The sequence below is a fragment of the Aphelocoma coerulescens genome, chromosome 25 (genome assembly GCF_041296385.1).
Source record: "Aphelocoma coerulescens isolate FSJ_1873_10779 chromosome 25, UR_Acoe_1.0, whole genome shotgun sequence".
Classification (NCBI taxonomy): Eukaryota; Metazoa; Chordata; class Aves; order Passeriformes; family Corvidae; genus Aphelocoma; species Aphelocoma coerulescens.
In genome coordinates, this window is record NC_091038.1 from 2,494,583 (window position 1) to 2,516,750 (window position 22,168).

At 63.7% G+C, this 22,168-nt stretch overlaps 1 protein-coding gene across 5 annotated transcripts; it reads right to left on the reverse strand.

Annotated features, from left to right (window-relative positions):
* Nucleotides 1-598: 598 nt before the first annotated feature.
* CADM3 (cell adhesion molecule 3) lies at nt 599-18,373 on the reverse strand. 5 transcript variants are annotated; one of them, XM_068995179.1, is made up of 11 exons: nt 18,233-18,373; nt 6,777-6,917; nt 6,485-6,637; nt 6,202-6,339; nt 5,847-6,017; nt 5,114-5,204; nt 4,534-4,703; nt 2,986-3,108; nt 2,162-2,287; nt 1,730-1,792; nt 599-1,426 (listed from the first exon to the last, which is right to left on the reverse strand). In XM_068995179.1, the coding sequence occupies exons 1-11, from the start codon at nt 18,306-18,308 to the stop codon at nt 1,308-1,310; spliced, it is 1,371 nt and encodes a 456-aa protein (XP_068851280.1). In that variant the 5' UTR covers nt 18,309-18,373; the 3' UTR covers nt 599-1,307. The 5 variants fall into 5 exon arrangements, with proteins under 5 accessions (XP_068851280.1, XP_068851283.1, XP_068851281.1 ...); XM_068995181.1 differs by having other exon boundaries at nt 1,326-1,426; nt 1,737-1,792; XM_068995182.1 differs by lacking the exon at nt 2,986-3,108.
* Between the last annotated feature and the right edge of the window lie 3,795 nt (nt 18,374-22,168).

Below are 22,168 nucleotides of genomic sequence, written 5' to 3' on the forward strand. Positions count from 1 at the left end.
CTCCTGTAAGCCCCCAGTGTCCAGACCGGGATGTGGGATCCTGGGAAACCTCATCCCAAGGGTGCAGGTGCATCCCAACGATGCTGGGGGGAGCAGCCCCATCCCAGGGGTGCATGGCTGGGGGGGCCGAGCTGGGGCTGTGCTGGAGAGGTTGGGAAAGGTGTTTGGTTTTGTCTTGGAAGTGATGGTGAAAGAGGCAGGAGGAAGGGCAAGGAGGAAGGATGAGCCCCCCCCCAAGCCTCTGTGGGGACCCCCGAAGTCCCCAGACCCCAAATCCGGTTGTTTTGGCCGCTGTTGGTTTGGGCTCTCGGAGCCAAGAAGAAAATCAGCCCTTTCCAAGCTCATCCCTGCCCTGGGAAGGGGCTGGGGAAGGAAGGGAGGCAGTGAGACCCTGGCAGAGCCCCAGCCCTGCTCTGGGGGTCCCAGGGAAGCAGCCCCAGCCCCAGGGGTCACACCCCTGCACTGAACATCTCAATAGATGGTTCAAATCGGCATTTCCAATCCGAGAATTTAGGGAAAAAAAAAAAAATCGGGGCCTTTTCCTCTGGATTCGCCCCCACCCCCCCAAAAATAAACCTCAGCCCTCCCCCCCTCCCGCTGGGGTGGGCCCGGGGAGCTGTGGGGGCTCCCGGTGTCTCCGGGGGTCCCACCCTGGACTGTCACCCCCTTTCACACACTGACTGCACGAGGACAGCTCTGCTCCCGCATGGACACTGCTCCACAAGAACCACCAAGGATAAAACCGGGGCAGGGTCTCGCTCCGCTCCCAGCTGGAGTCACCCCCCCGGGGCTGGGGAGGGGACAACGGGGACACCCAGGGTCCCGAACTTGCCCCGGGGAGCCCGGAGCTGATTTTATCCTTGGATGTCAAAGAAACCAAAACGGAGAGAAACAAAGGGAAGAGCTACATCGACCCCAGCCCAACACCCCAACCAAGGGCCCGAAGCAAAGAGCAGCCACAAAACCAAAGCGAAAAGGTCCAAAGGAAGAAGGAAGAAGTCGCTCACTCACGGGTTGGTCTGTGGGTTCGGGGCGTGGGGATGGAGGTGCAAGCAAGCAAACGGGGCCGGGGCTCTCGCTGTCGGAGTGAACGATTTGTACAAGTTCAAGAGGCGTCAGCAGCGCCTCGTGGCCGGTGGCTCTCCCTGCTCTCTGTCCCGCCATCCCTCTGTCCGTCCGTCCGCCCGTGCCGGGCGCCAGAGAAAATCTGTTGGGTTTTGTGGGGTTTGTGGTCTGGTTGCTGTTGCCATCGGGGTTCTCTTGGCTCCATTTTTCGCTCTCTCGCTCTCTCTCTCTTTCTGACCCCTTTAGATGAAATATTCCTTCTTGTCGTCGCCACCGGCCTGGCCGCCCTCGGCGTTGATGATGGCGGTGTCGGCGTCCGGAGCGTCGTCCGAGCCCTTGGCCTCGTGGGTCAGGTACGTGCCTGGAGGTGGGGACAGGGCTGGGGGTCACGGGGGGCTCTGCCAGCGCCCCCTCCCACACAAACTGGGGGAGGTTGGGCTGCCTGGAGGGCTCCGTTGGGCTTGGCTGCAATGGAAAAGTCACCGGGATAGGATGGGATGGGATGGGATGGGATGGAGACTCCCTGGGGGTGCTCCAGGTGTTTGTAGCAGTGTCCACTTGTGGAGTGACCGCTGCCCATCAGGCTCCTGCCCTCCCACCCAGCCCTCCTGGCAAAGCAGGGGGTCCCAGCTGCCCCCGGAGCAGGGTGGGGGGCTCTACTCACACATCACCTCAGGGGGTGGCCGATGGCGGGGTGGCACCGTGTCCCCAGGGCTTGGGCACAAACCTGCCGGGCATGAAAAGGGCAGGTGGAGGGAAAGGAGGAGAAGGAAGGCACAGGGAGCAAGAGGAAGAGGGAGGAGGTGTCGGGGAGATGGGGACAGGGATGATCCCGGGACAGTGGGTGCGGAGCAGGGATGGAGAACGGGGTGGGAGCTGCCTCCCCCTGGCACTGCCACTCACTGTCACTGGGACATTCCTGACATTCCCACGCCGGGCAGGTCCCCCAGACCCAGGGAGGCTCCGCTGGTTCCTCTCAGGACTCGGGAAGGGCTGCAGGACCAGGAGCTGCCTCCCTCCACCCCCCAACTGCCTCCTCACTGCGCAGACCCCCGAGGGGCTCCCCGTGCCCCCCCTGCAGCCCCCCCGGCCGTACCTTTGTGCCTGATCAGGTAATGTCCCAGCACGATGAGCAGGCTGAGCAGCAGGAAGACGATGACAGCCACCACGCCGCCGATCATCGCGTGGTACGTGCTGGAGGTTGAGGGCACCGGGCTGGCGTCTGCCCAGGCAGGGGGGAGAAAAGAGAGAAGGGGCTGAGACCCTGCAGGGTGGGGCAGAGGCTGCTGCTCCCCCCGGGGGCTCCATCCTGGGCCAGCAGCTCCATCCTGCTCCGGATCCTGGCAGCGAGAACGGGGAAGGCAGCGGGGGAAGCAAAGGGGAAATCCCATCCTCCACAGTGGGATTTTGACCTCAAAAAGGGAGGACGAGCAGGCTTGGGTGGAAGGTGACACGCAGGCTGGCACCCCGAGAGGTGATGGCACCCCAAGGACAGCAGGAGCCCAAAGCTGGTCCCAAGTCCAGGATCTGTGCTGGGATCCTGCGTCAGCCCTGGGGCACAGCGACAAATCCTCCTCCCGCTGTGCCCCGTCAGCTCAGGGGGCGGACAGAGCCACATCGGGACAGGACAAGGCGGGGGACACACAGGGGAGGCAGCAGGACAGAGGGACAACACGTGACACGGACACACAGGACAAGGGGCAGCTCGGGGAGCTGCTGCTGCCACGACCCTCCGGGAACAGCCGGGGGCTCCTCCTGGGAAACGCCAAAATCCACACACGCCGAGGGACCGGAGCCGGGCTGGGCACCCGGCAGGGCTGTCCCCAGGCCAGGCCTGGGCCACCGTCCTCCTGTGGAGCTCCTCGGGCCGGGCTGGGGAGCAGCGGGTCCGCAAAGAGACAGAAAAGGAGCTTACGGTACCTTGGATGGGAGCTGGAGTGAAGGATGGAGCGGAGGCCATGGAAGCATGAGAGATGGGCTGGGAAGGGCCCGGCGGAGGGGCTGGAGTGGAGTGAACGTGTGGGGTGGGGAGCTGGGGAACATCTGGGGAGGACAACAAAAACACAGGACACCAATCAACGCCGGGAGGGGCCAGCGAGGTGACAGAGCCCAGAGGGGGGACCCTCGGCAGGGCCATCCGTGACCCCACGGGTCCTGCTGCTCTGCTCCTGCCACCAGCCTTTGGGACACCGTGACCATCTTCCCCCATGTCCTGTCCTGCCAGACCCTGGTGACCCCTGAGAGACCCTGGGGAAGTGTCACCCACCACGAGGTGCCACCTGCACGCTCCTGCGCACACCCTTGGGGACCACGGTGCTGGGCAGGGTGGCACCAAGGTGGGCAGGCTGGAGGGCTCAGCTGGGCACAGAGGTGGCTCTCGGTACCTGAGACGTGAGTGGCTTTAGGGACAAAAGTGGGGATTCCACACAGAGAACCAAGCCTGGACACGGAGCTCGTGTGCTGTGACAGCAGTGGTGACACCAGGTGGGCGAGGGACAGCGGGTGCCACCTCTCATGGCCAGCACCTGGGGTGAGCTCCTGGGTGGGTGCAGAGAGCTCTGGGTGCTCACAGGACACCACACGGGGAACAGGGGGACACACAAGGGGTGACACAGGGGTGACTGCAGGAGCAGGCTCAGGGAGGGGACACAGGGGACAAAGCGCCTGAGGTGCCACCGCTGCCATGCGCTGCAGGGGAAGGGCACTGAGTGCCCAGGAGGGAGGGAAAGGAGCCGGGACAGGGCTGGGAGGGAGAGATGGACGGAGGGTGGGAGGAGAGCAGGACCAGCCTAAATCCAGGGAAAATCACAGGGAAACGGGATCACAGAGCGTGGGAAAGGGCTGGGGAGGGCACCGGGAGCTGGGATGGCAGCTGAGGGTGGGCACGGGCAGCACCACACAGCACACACAGCCCTGCCCCACTGTGACACAAGGGACGTGGGGACACACACACAAGTGTGACACAAGGGACATGGGGACACACACACACAGAGCCCTGCCCCACTGTGACACAAGGGACATGGGGACACTAACACATGTGTGACACAAGGGACATGGGGACACACACGTGTGACACAAGGGACATGGGGACACAGGGATACACACACACAGAGCCCTGCCCCACTGTGACACAAAGGACATGGGGACACACACACGTGTGACACAAGGGACATGGGGACATGGGGACACACACACAGCCCTGCCCCACATGTGACACAAGGGACATGGGGACACACACACAGCCCTGCCCCACGTGTGACACACGGCACAGGGACACGGGGACAAGCAGAGCACGGCCAGGGTGGCCCAGGGGACAGCACCATGCAGGGAGCAGCAGGAGCTGCCCCCTCCCACCCAAGGATGGGTGCCAGGGGTGACACGGTGACACTTTCCGGGCACAGGGGATGCAGTGACCCCTTCACCAGGACGCTCCGGACGCTCCGGCCACTCCGGCCACGCCGCACTCACCGCTGACGTCCAGGTTGTACTTGGCCACCACGCTGCCCATGGAGCTGGTGGCCGTGCACACGTAGGTGCCACTGTCACTCTTGTTGAGGAAGGGGAAGATGAGGACGCTGTCGGAGCTGAGCTGCAGGGGTGCATCGCTGCCTTCCTTCTCCCAGAGGAATTCCTGTGGGCTGAGGGACAGCACGGGGGTCAGGACACCGGGATGGGGGTCAGGACACTGGGATGGGGGTCAGGACACCGGGATCAGGGTCAGGCACCTTGGGATGGGGGTCAGGACACCAGGATCGGGGTCAGGCACCTCGGGAGGGGGGTCAGGACACCAGGATCGGGGTCAGCACCCCGGGATCTCCTGGGAGGCAGAGGGGACAATGTCCCATTTAGGGACGAGCCAGGACAGATCTGCTGCTCCAGGAGGGGACTGGGAGCTCTGACTGCTCTCCACAGAATACCCGACCCCAAACCCACCCCACAGCGTCTGCAGAGCTCTGGGCGGGGCTCACTGTGGGATTTGGGAGCCCGGCAGTGGGAGGGGAGGTTGGCTGGGCCCTGAGGAGGAGGAGGGAGGTGAGGAAGGCCTTACATGGGGTTGCCCTGCCCGTCGCACTGCAGCTGCAGCTTCTCCCCCTCCCGTGGGTACTGCGGGTGCGGCTCGATCTTCGCTGTCGGCTTGTCTGGAGAAGGGGAGAGGAACAGTGGGGTGAGCGCCTGGTACCCCAAATCCTGCCCCTGGAACCCCAAATCCTGCCCCTGGCACCATAAAATCTCTGCCCCTGGCACCCCAAATCCTGCCCCTGGTACCCCAAATCCTGCCCCTGGCACCATAAAATCTCTGCTCTAGCACTCCAAATCCTGTCCCTGGCACCCCAAAATCTCTGCCTTGGCACCCCAAATCCTGCCCCTGGAACCCCAAATCCTGCCCCTGGCACCCCAAAGCCTGCCCCTGGCACCCTAAAACTTGCCTCGGCACCCCAAATCCTGCCCCTGGGCCGGTTCTGGGCGTGCAGGGCTGTGAGGTGACAGCACCCAGGGGTGGGGGCAGCACTTGGGGGGTGCTCCCATGTCCCTCACCTTGTCACCACCACAGGGAACAGGCAGGGAAAGGGGAACGGGGACAGGATGAGAGAGGTGGCGCAGGGAGGGAGCAGGGATAAGGGTGTGGGACGTGGGGACAAGGAGGACACAAGGACAGGAGTGGGAAGCTGAGGGAAGTGTCACCGTGCCCTGTGTGTGACAGGACCACGATGGTCACACCAGGCCACCTGTGTGGGGTCTCCTGAACTCCCATCCCCCCCAAAATGTCCCCCCCCACGTACAGTGGACCTGCAGCCTCTGCGTGGTCGACCTCTCCGAGTTCTGCAGGGACTCGTGATCCACTGTGCAGGTGATCTCCACCTCGTTGTCCTCCTTGGTGACACGGAACTCCACCCTGCTGGTCACCGTGAAGGTCTTGCCATTGGGGTCCTCCACCACCTCGGTGCCCGAGTCTGTGGGCACAGGGGACAGTCAGAGCTCAGGGACACGGGACCCCAGCAGAGGCACGAGGTGATGGCGCACCGCGCAGGGGACACGCTGTCCCCGTCCCACGGGATGCCAGTGTGGTCCAGGGCACCCTGCAGTCCCCCCACGGTGTGTCCCAGCAGTGCCAACCCCCAGGACAGGGCCACCCACCCTTGATCTCCCTGTTGCCCTTCCTCCAGCGCAGCTTTGCCGCGGGTTTGCTGCCGGACGAGCGGCAGATGAGCCGGGCCACCTTCTCCTCATCGATGGGCTGCTCGTGGCCGAAGATTTGGGGCTTCTGGGGGATTCCTGCAGGAGGAGGAGGAGGCAAAACCCACAAATCTGTGAGCTGGGTGAGCACTGCAGAGTGTGAGACACCCAGGGAACACAGCGAGGGTGAGGTAACGGGATCTGGGAAGGGATGGGGAGCAGGGGGACTGTCCCCGTGTCCTACCCAGCACGGTGACCAGGGCCTTGGCCGTCCTCACGGGCATGGTGAAGATGGAGCAGGTGTACTCGCCCTCGTCGGCCAGCACCACGTCGCTGATGCTGATGGTCAGCTCGTTAGGGGTGGATCTCTCCAGCTGGATCCTGTTATCCCGCAGGGCTGAGGGAAAAAGGACAACGGGCTCGGTGCCACCACCCACCCCCCTGCGCTGGCTCTGCCCGGGGTGGCAGCAGGAGGGGACGTCACCCCGTGAGCAGCTCCCCACTGTCCCCTCAGCGCTGTGGCTGCGGGGTTTTACCTCGTTTTTCCCCGAAGTACAGGGTCTGCTGGGCAGGGTTGGACCACTGCAGCGAGGAGTCATCGGGGTCCTCCACCTGGCACTTGAGCACCACCGTGCCCCCGGCCACCACGGTCTCGTCCGACGTCGTGGGCTGGCTCTCTGCGCACGGAGAGGGACAATTAGGGGGTGTCACCTCCCTCCAGAGCGTCCCCGAGCAGCCCAGGAACAGCGGTGTCCCCAAAAGCCACCTGAGCACAGCTGTGTGTGTCTCCCCATCCCTCTGCAGGGACGTGGGTGTTCTCCCTGTGATCCCGTTCTGCAGCAGGGAATCAGGCTGGGATCGGCGCTGCCGCCCCTCCTGCAGCGCCCACGGGGACAGGGGACACCGCCGTCCCCACGGCAGCTCACGGGGACACTGGCACGGCCCCAGGGCTGCCGGAGGATCCTGACACGAGAAAATCCCGGCAGAGCAGGGGGATCCAGGAGCAGCAGCAGAGCCTGGCCCCGGCTGGAGATACCCAGGGAGGCACCGAGCCCTGCTCCACAGCCCTGGAAGTGCCAGCGAGCCGGGCCCACGCCCCGGGGGCTCCGTGCCAGGCACTCCTGGCACTGGGACGCTCCACTCGCCACCTCCATCCCAGCAAAGACACCCCCAGGCCATGCAGTGCCACCTGCGGGGTGTCAGTGCCCCGCTCCCGGTGTCATCCCTAAGGGGAAGGACTCGCTCCGTGTCCCTCCCCTGGCTGTTCCCTCAGCTCCTCCTCGTCCTTCCCCTTCCCTCGGGCTCCTGGAGCAGTGGAGCAGCCCAAGGGCAGGGAAGAGCAGCTCGAGGATCAGATAACCCCCACCGGCCCAAGAACAGCTATTTTTGGAAAGCTGCCGTGCCAAGGAGCGGAGCTGCAGAGGGACAAGGGGGACACGGCACAACCCCCGGGCCCGGCAAGTGGAGAGGGAGGAACATGGAGAGCGCTGGAAGCACCTGAGTTTCCTCATTTTCCATGCACAAGGTGAAGGGAAATTCATCCTTTTGCTCCCATCACGAGCTCCCCGAAGCTGTCGCAGGAAGGTTTTGGAGGAGGGCAGGACGAGGCTGGGCTTTCCTGTTAAACTCCAGGAAAGGCTGGGCTGGAAGCACCCGAGGAAGGAATTTTTTAGGAAGGAATTCCTCCCTGTGAGGGTGGGGAGGCCCTGGCACAGGGTGCCCAGAGAAGCTGTGGCTGCCCCTGGATCCCAGGCCAGGCTGGATGGGGCTTGGAGCAGCCTGGGACAGTGGGAGGTGTCCCTGCCATGGCAGGGGTGGGAATGGATCCTTTAAGGTCCCTTCAACCGAAACCATTCTGGGATTCCCTGAGTCCCAGGATTTCCAGAGAAACATCAAACTGGGATTAAAATCATTCCCAGTGTAAAGACCCTTCATCCTCACGAACCTTCCCATCCTCACTGGCCAAGTTTTTCCTGCTCTTTGCTCTTCCCTGACTCATTCCCTGCTCTCTCCAGGCCCTGGCACGGCAGGATCTGAGCAGGACCCCACCAGTGCCAGGGCACTGTCACATCCCCGCAGCGAGGCCACAGCTCTACTCCGCCCTGGGAATCCGCCCTGGGAATCCATCCCTCGGCTTGTTTTAATTTAGTTAACGAGCCTTTGTCCTGCCACACCGTAATTAGGGGATTAGAGCGCTCCAAGCCGCTCCTGTCCAAACTGCAGCTCGGACACAGCTGAGGACAAGGGTCCGACACCCACGCAATTAACGCAATTACCACCCTGCCCCGAGCCTGGCCTCGTTAAGGAATTAGCGTGGGGAGAGGTTAAACACATCAAGGATGCCACCCCCACCCTGGGGGACACCCCGGAGGGGACATTCCCCTCCTCTCGTCCGCGGGACCCCGCGCTAGGACTCCGACTCCCCCACCCCCCCCCGATCCCAGGCTGTGCCAGGGCCGTGTCCGGCTGTCCTGGGTGGGGGGCACAGCCCCTGGCACGACCCAGATCCCCAGGGGGGCTCCGTGCCCACCGGGACAGATGGGAACGGCCGGGATTTCATCAAATCCCTGCAGCTGGAAGTGAGAGAATAGGGGCAGAGCCGGGAGAGGAGGGGGCTCAGCACCCCTGGAGCAGCAGGACCCACCCCGGAGGTCTCCCCCTCCTCCCACGGGGTCTCTCTGCAGCCACGGCTGCTCGGGCAGGGGGCACAGGCTGGGGATGGAGGCTCACTAAGGCATTGTGGAACCACAGAATTCCAGAACGGTTTGGGCTGGAAAAGGACATCAGTGCCAGCCCTGCCATGGGCAGGGACACCTCCCACTGTTCCAGGCTGCTCCAAGCCCCAATGTCCAGCCTGGCCTGGGGCACTGCCACGGATCCAGGGGCAGCCACAGCTTCTCTGGGCAACCTGTGCCAGGGCCTCCCCACCCCCACAGGGAGGAATTCCTTCCCAATATCCCAACTAAATCCAACCCTGGCACTGCCAGGGGTGTCCTAGAAGACCCAGGGGTGCTCAGAGCAGGGACTGTCCCCTCCAGGGGTGCCACCCCTCTGGAAACCCAGCTCCAGCCAAGCTCCGGGGCTGTCCTGGCACAGAGAGCCTGGGACAGGTGCTGGACACTCCGGGAGCATCCACGCTGCCCGTGCCAGCGAGTGCTGCCAGCGCAGGGCTGCTGCCACCCACCAGGGCTGGCACTGTCCCCTCGCCTCCCTCTGTGCCACTGCCACGGCCAAAGCATGGCCTGGGGGCTGCAGGGACCCCTCAAGCCTCTGTTATCATCCCCCAAGAGACGGCCAAGCGAGCAGTGAGGGATCCTGGTGGGCTGGGGACACCCTGGAACCATCCAGAGGGGCCAGACCTGGCACAGGAGGGCTCAGATCCAGCTCCAGGGACAGGCAGAGCAGCCTTGGGCTCCCCAAAACCACCCCAGGAAAGCTGCGCCAAGCCCCAGGTGGGGCCCAGAGCCACTGCCCGTGTTTGTTTGTGCTCCCCGTTGGTGCAGCGGAGCCGGGGAAGCGCCGCGCTCCAGAAAAATCAATATTTCATTAATTAGAGCCGTGCACTTTTGCAGAGGGGCTGCATTCATATTTATGAGGGGGAAAATGATGTGGGAAAATGATGTGGAAAAATGATGATGTGGACACCTCTGCTGCTCCTGGAGCCCGGCCTGAGTGTCCCCATCCAGCAAGGACTGTCCCCAAAGCTCTGCAGCTCCGGGCCTCCAGCCCCAGGATGCTCCCAACAAGGAAATAAATTGATCCTCTGCATCCCAGGAATTCTGCAACGCAGCCACGGTGCTGCCTGCCTGGAGCAGCTTCACCTGGAGCAGGGAAGCAGGGAGAGAGGCCTGGGAAGAGCCCAGCAGCTGTGCGAGCGAGGCTGGAGCTGCAGGATCCTCTCCAGGGAATGTCCACCCCATCCCAGCTCTTTGCCAGGCTGTGAAAACATCTCGGTGGCAGAAATAACCCCAGGGAAAACCACCCACTGCTCCGAGCCCTCCAACGCCTCCGGCTCGCAGCCGTGTCCCAAAAATGCTTCTCTTTTCCCTCCTTCTTTCCCAAAAAACCCCTTCTCATTTGCCTCCTTCCTTCCCAAAAATGCTTCTCATTTCCCTCCTTCTTTCCCAAAAAAACCCCTTCTCATTTCTCTCTTTCTTTCTGAAAAAACCCCTTCTCATTTCCCTCCTTCTTCCCTGTTTACTCTGGGTTCGGCATCACAAAGATCCAATTCATCCCCGTGGGCACAGATGTTTTCCAAGGCGCCTTCTTCTCCTCTCCAAGGACTTTGTGTTCCAGCCATTCCCTCCCCAGCTCCATCCCCAGCCCCGGGGCATCTTTCCCTTCGGGGGATCCATTCGGGAATCCTGGCAGGGCGGGAATTTTGAACTCGTGGATGGGGAAGGCTCAGACATCTGCTGTGCACATCCCTTGCACAGGCTGATTTTAGCAGGGTGTGAATCCACAGTCTGGAATACCCAGAGCCCCAATTCCAGGCAGCTGAACCGCTGCAGATTTCCCAGGAGAGGGAAACCTGCTCCTGTTTGGGTGCATCTGCTACGTTCCACCTCGGATCCGGCGTCACCGGTGCTGTGACAGTGACAGGACACATCCCATCCCCTCCAGGAGCCTCCTGCAAGTCCAGGGCTGGCTCCTTTCCCATTCCAGTGACATCCAAGGTCCATCCAGGCTGTCCCCAAGAGGCAGATCCGGGCAGGGAGCAGATGGAGGCCAGGCTGGAGCAAAAGGTGGAGGTGGGAGGGATCCAGGCTGATCCAGGAGAAGGCTCCACGTGGGGACATCCCCGTGTGGTGTCACCTGGCTCTGCTCTGGGTAGCTGTGGAATCCAGGGTGCTCCTGTTTTCCTCACAGGGATAAATCCATCCGGGAATTCCACAGGTGCCTGAAGCGCCTTCTGGCAGCCCCCACAGCCGCTCCCTCCGAGCTGTCCCTCCCCCAGGGGGAAGGGTTCGATCCCAGGGGGACAGGGACTGTCAGGGGAACGCAAACATTCCCTAAATGTGGGAAACAGAGCCCTGAGTGTGCTCCCAGCTCGGCTGCGCCAGGGACAGGGATGTGGGACCAGTCACTGCTCCAGGGCTCCCTACGGGGTGTGAGATCCAGAGGTTAATGGGGATCCCAATGTCCAACAGGAACACCTTGGATCCCGCAGCTCCTGCATCCTGGCTGTACCCAGAGCCAGGTGACACCACACGGGGATGTCCCCACGTGGAGCCCTCACCTGGATCCCTCCCACCTCCACCTTTCGCTCCAACCTGGCCTCCATCTGCTCCTTGCCCAGATCTGCCTCTTGGGGACAGCCTGGATGGACCCCGCAGCCACGAGGGACACCTGCATGCCACTGGATTGGGATCTCACTGCTTGTGAGGGAAGTGGCAGCTCCAGGGCCTTCACAGCTTCCCACATGAAACCTGCTCACCCCAAACACCAAATTCCACAGGATTTCTTTGTAAATGAGCATTCCCTGAGGCACAGCAAGAAGAGGCAGCTCCTCATCACCTCCCTCTCTGAACCCAGGGGTGTCCCAAGGCCTTGGGATGGTCCCCAGCAGCCCCCAGGTGCAGGGTGCTGGTCCAAGGGGCACTGGCACAACCTTGGGCACCTCTGAGGCTGCATCTGTGACCAGAGGGACACTGTCACCTCCTGCCAGACCTGCCCGGGGGACAACCAAGAGCCGCCAGTGACACCTGACCAGGGTTCAACAGCTGAGACGCAGCCAGCAATTAGCATCAATCAGCTCCAGAGAGGATGATCCCAAGTGCTCTGGGACCACGGGATGCTCCTCTCCTCCTCCCCCAGCCCTGGCTGGATGCTCTCAGAGCCGACCTTCCTGGTGTGACTCCGGCTCCATCCTCACTGTGCAGGGCTGGGAAGCAGCTCCTCCTCTCCTCTTCCTCCTCCCTAAACCCCACACTCCCCTCACCCCCCTGGGCCCCCCACACAGCCCCTGCAGGGCCAGAGGAGAGCTGGGATGGGATCAGGGAGCTGGGGAACCCCTCGGATGGCTCTGCTGGGCCCCGTTTCCACATTCACACCAGGCTGCTGCTGCCTTCGCTCAGGAAAAGGCAGTGGCATCCTCAGGAAATCCCAGGACACCAGGATCACCTCCTTCCAAGGCCATCCCACAGCTCAGAGGGTCTCCTGCCACCCCCACCAAGCTGCAGCAGGAGAGCCCAGAGCTGGCTGGTCACACCCAGAGTGCTGGGAGGGAGCAGAGCAGAGGGAAAACCCCCCCAGTTCTGGGCCACCCCAAATTCCCCAAGCACCTTGACAGCCTTTGCCAGTGTCACAGCTCCCTGGGGACCCCGAAAAGGAGAGAATTCCCTGCAGACCCTGGGGCACAGGGCAGGGTGACCCCTGTGCCAGCGCCCTCCCCCAGTGTGACAGCCAACAGCTGAAACTCCTTTTTTTGAGTGGGTTTTTTAGCTCCTACCCTAAGGCCAATCTCCAACATGACTGTTGCCAAGGGAACGAGCTCTGTGCTTTGACAGTTCTGTTTTAAGGATCTCCCTGCCCAGCGAGGTGTCTCAGCCCAGTTGGATGCCCTGGCACGGGGTTTGGTGGCTCTGCAGCCACCTCAACGCTGGCAGCAGAGCCGTGTCCTGAGGAATTGTCACTCGCCAGTGCCCCAGGATTAAACACCCCGGGTGCTGTAAGAGGATATTTATAACAGAACTGAGCAATGGGGAAGCCGTGGCAGCTCTGCTGCTCTCCTGGGGGACAGCGCAGCCAACGCCTCCTCCCAACCTCCCACAAACAGAGTCAGGGAATGGCCGGAGTGGGAAGGGACCCACAGGGATCACAGAGTCCAACTCCTGGCCCTGCACAGACACCCCAATGATGCCGCCCTGGGCATCCCTGGGAGTGTTGTCCAAATGCTCCTGGAGCTTTGGCAGCCTCAGGAATGTGAGAACTCCCTGGGGAGCCTGGGCAGTGCCCAGCACCCTCTAGGGGAAGAACCTTTCCCTGGTATCCAACCCAAACCTACCCTGGCCCAGCTCCAGCCGTTCCCACAGGTCCTGGTGCAGTGGAGACTCCCTACATCCCAAGGATGACCAGGAATCTGCTCAGCATCAGCTGCACCCTAGCATGTCACCTCTGCTGCTGCAGAGTGCTCTGGCCCTTTTGGAGTGCCCAAAACCACAGGGAGACAAAAAAAAGCCAGAACCCAAAGTTGGTGAGACTTGGAGAGGCGAAATGGAGCCTCCAGGAGTGCCACGAGGGTGAAGGTGTCAGAGGAGCTCAGAGCAGCAGCAGCCCAGGCTGGAGCACCTCAGGAGCACTCTTGGATCCATCTCCCCATGACTGGGAGCAGCAGAGCAGGATCCTGATTGCAGCAGGAGGGAGAACGAGGAGCTGCAGCCCTGGACACCAGCGCAGACACCCCAAAGCGCATCCCAGCCCTGGAAACAGCTCCCTGGGGCGTGTGGGGGTCCCAGCAGGTCCTGTACTCTGAGCAGCACCTGGCCCAGGGACCTGCTGTGGTCCTGCCAGTGGCCACTTGGACCAGCAGCATCAGAACTCATTTCCCCAGAAATCACAGCCTGAAAGCAGCAGTCTGGAAAAGCCAAGCCGTTTGAGGTGTTGTAGGCGAGGAAAAGCATCTGCAGCTGAAGCAGCGCCTGGAGCATCACCCGAGGACGGGGCAGCTCCCGGGATGCTGCAGGGACACCGGGAGCTCTCAGCTCTGCTGCTCCCCGGCCAAACTCCCCACAAATGCTGCTGCTGCCGGGTCTGCACCAGCCCTGCCACCCTCCAGCACGTCCTGACACCGCAGAGCCTCCGCGGGAGCCGCAGCATCCAACACCTGCCCGCGGTCCCTGCACCCTCGGCCACATCCCGGCGCAGGCGGAGCGTGACGCTGGGCAGGTGACTGGAATGGTTAAACACGTTCCTGCCCAGCCCTGCTCGCAGCCTTGGCTTCCCCACCTCCCTCTGCTGTCACCGGCTGCCTTTGGCTTGTCTGGGTTGGTGCCGTTGGCACCGGGGCTGCCCAAACGCGGCACGGAGCGTTCCTGCCTCTGCCTCCGCCTGGCTCCTCATCCTCCCCCCAGGACAGCCCCGGGTGGAAGAGGAGCTCTCTGGGAGGGGGATGGAGAATCTCAGCCCCTCACAGGTGGGTGAGGAGCCGGGGCACCAGAGAGGTCACTCCCACCCCACCGTCGCCACGCAATGAAGGCTCTGCTGCTCTCAGCTGCCGGTGCCCGGCCAGGAGCAGAGGGGCCAGAACTGGACCAGATGGTTCAAGCTGAGCTGACCCAGTAACTGGGAGGAGGAGGAGGAGGAGCAGATCCATCTGACTGTGGGGGTGTTACAGCACTGGCAGCACCTTCCAGGGCCCGTGGAGCCGCCGAAGAGCCAAAGCAACAAGGATTCTGCTCAATCTGTGCAGAACAAGCACTGGGGGACCTGCAAGGCTGAGGCATCACTAGGGCTGGAAAAGCAGCCTGGAGAGCAGCTCAGGTGGACACCAGGCTGGGCAGGGTGTGCCAGGCCAGACACTGGCACAGCTGTGCCCAGGACAACAAGCCCAGCAACACAAGCAGAGCCCACCAAGCTCCAAGCTGGCACCGCCACCAAAACTGCCTCGGATGTGTGCCCACATCCTGCCCCACTCCCTCCCTCCCACCGCTCCTCTCCTGCAGGGATCTGGATGGGCACGAGACACCCTGGATTGGGGTAAAACAAGGTTAGGAACCAACGCAGGGAAAACAAACAGGAGCAGCTCTGCTGCAGCTCCCTCCATCTGGCTGCGCGGCCGCCATGCCAGCACCAGGGTGACTCCCCAGATGTAGCCGCCTCCGGTTCCTCTGGCGATTCCAACACCCCTGGAGAGGCGGGAACGTCAGGCAGAGGGAGAAGAGGCAGCGTCTCGCAGGCAGGAGACCTCCCAGGCAGGGAATCCTGGGCGAACAGGGCGCTTCTCCGTCCAGAGGAGGACGGGTACCCACACCTCGGGATGCTCAGCTCATACTCCGGCAGCATCGCCCCCATTCCGTTGGGATTTCTCCTCCCGCCCGCAGGCCAGGCCACCACGCTCCCAGTAGACAGCACAGGCCATGCCAAAACCCACGGCATTGTCAGGACAGCGGCAGAATTCCTGTCCCTGGCAGTGGTGCCAGCGCATCCCTCACTGTCTGGGCATGCAGTGGGCACCTCTGCAGCGCCTGATCCCAGGCTTTGTCTTAAAATCCAGCCTTGCCTGTTGAGCCTAACGCATTGTGCCAGCTGAGCAGTGGATTCCATGCTCTCCAGCCAGCTGCCTGCACAGGGGTGCTCTGCTCCCTCCCCTCTCCTCCGGCTGAGTGCTGATCCCGGCCCTGGAACAGCTTGTTTCCCCCAGGCAGCTGATCCGAGTCATCCGAAATCAGGCCAAGCAGGTAGTGAGTGATGCAGAGAGGTCGCCCTCCCTCCCTTTCGTGCCTCACCAGGGCTGTCACTGCTTTCCTCGGCTCGGGAGCCAAGGGCTGGTGCTGGCACAGGCACCGGGAGCATATGGCGAGCCCTAATGGCACTGGGAAAGGGGCTCTTGCTCACATTCCGTGGGGAAAAGCACCGCGGAAAGCAGCAATCAAAGGATTCTGTTGCTCCAGACAACACCGAGCTCCCACCACCCCACTGTGCCCCTGGGCTCTCCCTGCTCCAGCCTCCCACATTCCAGTGCAGAGGGAGCAGGACCTGCAGGTGTCACCTGCTCGGAGGCTGGGGGTGGCAGAAGCCCTGTGGGAGCCCAGCCCCTCTCCCACCCTGACCAGACCCCATCCCACACAGGCAGGGCAGCCTGGGAGGCTGCTGCCAGCCAGGACAGCAGCAGGAAGCACAGGGCATATCCCCAGGACAGAGGGAGCTTCTCTACGTGGCCTGGGGCGAAGCAGACACCTCCAGCAGCTCCAGAGAGATGAAGCCACCCCGCAGGACAGGGACAGCATCCTGAACCTGCCTCTCTGCAAAGCCCTGATCTCGCCGGGCTGAGGACACCTCCAAGTGCCCCAGGGGGAAAAAACAGCCCCAAGTCATCTGGTTTTGGCCCGTGGTGGCCTCCCAGGGCATTGTCCAAACAAAAGGGTTACACAACTCCCGAGTGGAATAACCCTGCAGAGAGAGAATGATCCTCACACAAGGACAACCACGCACCAGCCCAAACAGCCGAATGTGCCGACAGCAGCACAACGCCAGCCAAGAGCTCAGACAGGGCCCTCTTGTGCAGGACCAGTGCTCCCAGTGCCTGGGTGGCTTCCAGGGGTTCCTCCAGGCCCTGCCATGCTTGTGGCAGTGGAGGAATGTTCTCCAAGGAGGAGACTCCACCCCACCCCAGGACAGGTGCCAGGGAGGGGATGTTCCCTGAGCCACTCTGGGATGGCTCAGGGGCTCCAGGATGAGGCACCAACCAGGAAGACACAACAACAACTTTTTTCCAAGCATCTCCCAGCCATCCGTGTCCTCTGCTCCCAAAGGTTTTTTAGGGGTCTGTTTGTCCAGCTGTGCTGGACCGTGGGGAGCCTGGCACTGGTGGCCAGGGCTGGGCCACAGCAGAGGCCAGCCCAGGAGGAAATCTTGCAGTGTCATCATCTGGGCTGTGTCCTGTCCCAGGACAGCTCCGAGTCACGGCCACCGCCCCTCCTGGGAGCGCTCCCCAGGAGGCTCAGCCACCCCCAGCCCCACAGGCTGAGAATCCCCACATGGGGCTGCCAGGATGTCCCCACGCTGTGGGGCTGAGCATCACCCACACCCAAGTGACTCTTTCGGGTGCCCGTGGGAGGACCGTGGCCAAAACCAGAACAAATCCCGGGATTTGTGGATGGGAACACAGCCACCAGCCCCCAGAGCCTGTGACAGCAACAGAGATGGGTGCGGGGGAGCTGTGGGGGCTGCGGGCTCAGCCCTTGTCCCCACCGTGCCACACTCCCACCTGCACAGCCCTCGGGACCTGGGATCCCATTCCAGAATCCCCTCCCTGCTCCTGATGGGCCGCAGGGATGTGGATGGAGACGGGACCCACCGTCAGCCCCCCCAGACCACAACACAGCGGGTCCAGCCCAGCCCCTAGCCAGCTGCTGCACCTCCGCACCCAAGCACGCAGCAGCACCGATTCTGTCACGACAGACGACTCCCGACACGGCAAACGCAGCCGCCAGCAGCCAGGCAGGGATGGCGGGTCCGAGCCACCGCCGGCCACCCGCAGGGACCCGCAGCCCCACAGCGACGGGGGACACGGCGCTGCCAGCGGCGAGCCCCGACCGAAATCACATCCGCTCCGCGCCTGTCGCGACTGTCGCCGGCGGTGAACCCCCTTTGTCTGGCGAGCCGGGGCTCCGCCGCGCCCCGCGGCTCTGGATGCCCCGCACATCCCGGCAGCATCCCGGCGGGACGGGGAGCGGCCGCCGCTGCCGAGCCCCCCGCCCATCTCGGGGAGGCGGCTCCCACCGGAGGGACCGGGGACCCGCCCCAGCCACGGCGGGGATGTCACCGCCGCTCCCGGGGGGCTCCATCCGCCCCTCAGCGCTGTCTGTCCCCCCCTCCGCGTGTCACCACCGAGCCCCGGCACCCTCGCGGCGGGGCGGCTCCGCCGCACCGGGGACTCTCCATCCGCCCCCCCCCCTCTCCGCGGGCAGCGCCGGGAGGGGCCGCGCGCCGCCGCCGCCGCCCGCCGGGGCCTGTCTGGAACCTTCCGCCGCCCCGGCCCCGGCCCCGCCCCGGGCGGTCCGCGGCCATGGGGGGACACGACGGGCAGCACCGGCGCCGCCGTGACCTTGAGCCCCGCCGGCCGCCCGGGACCGTGGGAGCCGCACCCGCAGCCGGCGGCAGGGCGGGCCCCGAGGGCCGGGCGGGGCGGGGCGGGCGGCACCTGCCTGACCCACATAACGGCCCCGTTCGCGCCGCCGCCCCCTGCACCTGTCGCTCGGTTCCCCGCATCCCCGGCCATAGCGGCGAGGACGGGGGAAGAGGTTAGCCCGCTCGCGGTGCCGCCACTCACCGTCGCGGGAGAGGTTTCCCCGGGCGCTGCCGAAGCAGGCGATGAGCAGTAGGATGCCGAGGGTTGGGGGCTGCATGGTGGCGGCGGTGGGAGCCCGCGGGGCCGGCGCGACCGAGCCGCAGCGCGGGCGGCGGGCGCTGCTCTCTCCGCTCCGGAGCCGGCGGTGCGGCAGCGGCGGGGATTAAATAGAGCGCGAGGAAGAGACCATTCGTGCCGGGGGGGGGGGGGCGGGGGGGCCGCGCCGATGCCGCCCCCCTCGGCCCCCGTGTAAACACGCCCGCTCCGGCCGCCGGCCCCCCCCGCGCCCTGAGGCGCGGTGGTGCGCGCCGCATGCGCGGCTCCCGGCGGGAGGCAGGTGCGCGCGGGGCGGCGGCGGCGGCGGGGGGAGACGGGGGTCCCGGGGGTCCCCTCGGTCCCTTCCGTCCCCTCCGTCCCCCCTCGGTCCCCGTGGTCCTCTCGGTCCCCATCCCGCCCCCGCGCCGAGTGAGCCCGGTCCGAGCGGAACGGCGATGCCTCAGGGTGTCATCCCCAGAGCGGATCACTGGCTGGGCGGTCCCGCCATGGAAAAGGGTCTCGCCGGTCTGAGGCATCGTCCGGCCCCGCAGGGCTCCGCCAGGTCGGGTCCCCTCTCGGGTCGCGGTGTCCCCGGGCCGCCCCCAGGCAGCGGCCGGCTGGGTGGATGGAGCGCGGTCCCCTTGGCAGGGTGAGAGGGGCCGGAGCAGAGATGCTGGGGTGTCGCCTATGATAGGGTGCCTCCCGTGTTGGGGTGTCACCCGTGCTGGGATGTCACTCTCACTGGGATGTCACTCTCACTGGGATGTCGCCCGTGCTGGGCTGTCACCTGTGCTCACCAGCGTGGCCCAACCTGTCCCAGTTCCTGCAGCTTGTACCACCCACACCCCCGACTGGTCCTTGCAGCTGGATCACATTTGGGGTGGAGCCTGTTCTGTCCCAGTCCCTAAAAGTCAATGTCCAGTACTGGCTGTCCCCTGGCATCTCCCAGGCAACTCCTTTATCCACCCTCACCCATCCATGCTCTCATCCATCAGATGATCCCCCCGAGCTCTGGCTCTTGCCAGCCCAGGCATTTCCAGCTCTGGAGGATTTCAGGGCTCTGGGGAAGCATTCCCAGCTCGTTCCCAGAGGGGAATTAACCCCTTTTGCCGGCGAGGTCATGTGCAGCCCTTCCCGGCGTCAGCACCAGCCCCTCACGTGCGTTTCGGAGGAGCTGCTCCGAGGCTCCTGCACCAAAGCTGCGCGACGGGGACGGCTCCCTTAGTCACAATTCCCGTGGGAAGCGCCCGTGGGAGGAACAGCTTGGTGCCGGTCACAGCCGATCCCTGCGCTGCCTCCAGCTCCATCCCGGCTGTCTGGACGTGGCCCTGGAGGTGACAGTGCCGCTGCCACGGCGCCGTGGGGCAAATCTGGGGGCAGAACGGGCCAGCTGAGGCCGCGCGAGGCTCTTCCCAGGTTTTCGCTCCTTGTCCCGCAGGAGAAGGGCTCGGGAAGCACCGGGATGTGAGAGCAGTGCGAGGTGTCCCAAGCAGCAGAGGGGAATCCAGGCTCGGCTCCTTGGGGCAGGAGTAGGGCACGGAGGCTGGAGAGGGTCCCGTGGGCTGGGGGCCGGGCTGGGTCAGGCCTGGGGGGGTGTGGGTGGCTCCTGGCACCGCACGCAGCACTGGGAGGGGCAGATTCCTCTGGGAAAGGGGGGATTTGGGGCTTTCTGTGGTCCCCCACCCGCCCTGGGCTGTCTGTGCTCGAGGAGGGTGCGTGGGAGTCGCGTCCCTGCGGGCTGTGCCTGAGCTCTGAGCCCCCCCAGCCTGTCCCCTGTCCCTACCACACCCCGGGGGCTCCAGGCAGGGCTTTTAACCCTTTCCCTGTCTCCTGCAGGAGCCCGCGGGCGGCCGTCCCCGACCCCTGTGGGTGCAGCACCCACTCCCCGTCACTCGGGCAGGGGAGTGGAGGCAGAGGGAGAGGAGGAAGAGGAGGGAGAGGAGGTGTTCAGCGTGCAGCAGGTGCCGAGGCGACGCTCGCCACAACAAATCGCTGTGATTCAGCCCCGGAGCATCTGGCAGCGAGCGGTAACGAGCCGGGGGAGCCGGTGTCACGCAGCCGCTCTGCCGAGGCGTCCCGGAGCCCCCGGTAACGGGAGCTGCCCTGCACGGATCTGCTCTGCCGTGCCCGGGGAGGATGGAGCTCCTCAGCTCCCATTTCCCGAGCCCCCGCTGGCCTCAGTGTCCCTGGTTCTCTCGTGGTGTGACAGCTGGTGTCCCGGCCGTGTCACCTCCCTGCTCTCTGGGAGCTCCCTGGAACTGCGCCGTCCCAGCGCTCCAGAGCCTCCCACACGCGTCTGGGGCGTCCCTCGGCCGGGTGGGAAGGGCTGTGCCCGCTGTGGGGACACACCTGGCTGTGTTTTCATGGAGGGACAGCACCTCTGGGCAGAAGCCACCAAGTCTCAGTGGCCTCCTGCCACCATCGGTGTGACAGCTGCCAGCTCTGGGCACCTGTGACACCGTCCCAGCCCGCTGTGCTGGCTGCAGCTGACATTAATGCCACAGAGGAAGGATTAACCGCCCTGGGGTTAGTTTTCCACCCGAGCCCAGCTGGAAAGTAGAGCTAAAACACTTCCCAAAATCCCTGGGCAACGCCAGGTGTGATCTTCCCCTTCCACTCCCCGGATCTCAAAAACTGCATTTGTTTGACCGTTCTTTGGTCACAGGTCCAGAGAATTTCCTCTCTGATGATCTGAATTTAATTATCTGTTGTCTTGCCACCCATCTCCTGATTTTCAGGATCGGGCCAGGAGCTCCTGCCTTCCCTTTGCAGTCCCTCCAGTGGCTGCTGTCTCCAGAGTTGAGGTCGGAAGATGGAACGAATCCTTCCAAGTCATCAAACAGGCTCCATAACATATTCCCCTTGAAACAACCATGTTTGCTGCCACCCCAGGCATGGATGGCATTTCCCCAGAGGCCCTGCAAAGGCACAGAAATCTCCAGGGAAGCTGTGGCAGATGGAAGGAACAGAGGCTTCCAGCATCCCTGTGAGATCCTCGGTGTCCAGAATCGCTTCCTTTAACCTCTGGCGCTCCGAGGGCCTCATGTGTTCCCGCTGCCTCTCTGACACGCTCAGCCCTGTTTGTTTTGATACCTTGGCTGATTTTGCTCTTCAGAAAGCCCTTCATTAGCCCCACGCTGGGTTGGAGTGTTTGCTCCTGTCTGGTGTCACTCCTCGGTTGCGGATTCCCCGCTCCGCGCTGAGCTGAGCAGGGGCTGCTCTTCAGCAGCACCCAGCGACTTTAATTCCCAGATTCCACCTAAAACCGAGCCAAGAGCGGCCTCCCCGTTTCTCCCTGCTCCTCTCCTTGCTCCGAGGAGTGTGTGGGACGTGAGCTGCTCCGAGCTGTGTCCCACAGTGCTGACGTGGGGGCGATTCCTGTCCCCAATTCCCATCGTTGTTGTCACCTCATTGCTGCAGCCTCGTGGCGTTTTGATCCCTCTCATCCGAGCAGGGGAGCCTGAACTTCCCACAGCCCTGGGGGGCAGGGGGTGCGATTCCATCTGGGCTTTTGGCTGCTCTCCACAGCTCGCTGGAGCTGCCAGCGAGATGGTTTGGTGTTTACTCCACTCTTGCAACTCCTTTCCTCTCAAGTCCACTCTGCACCGTTCCTGGCTGCTTGTGGTGCTGGTTCCAGACCGGTGCAGGCTCTTATCGAACTCCTGAACTCGCAGCCAGGCTGATTTGACAGAATTATTCTGTACAGAAATATCTTGTCCTTGATTTTACTTCTGTTGAGGTTTGGTCGCTCCTCCTGAGTCACGTTGCTGTGAGTCAGGAGCCAGAACCTGATGCTTGTGCTTGGGGATTCCTCCCCGAGCCGGGCTCTCATTTTGGGGTTTTCATCTCCCTTGAACCCATTTCCACCCTGCAGGCTTCACT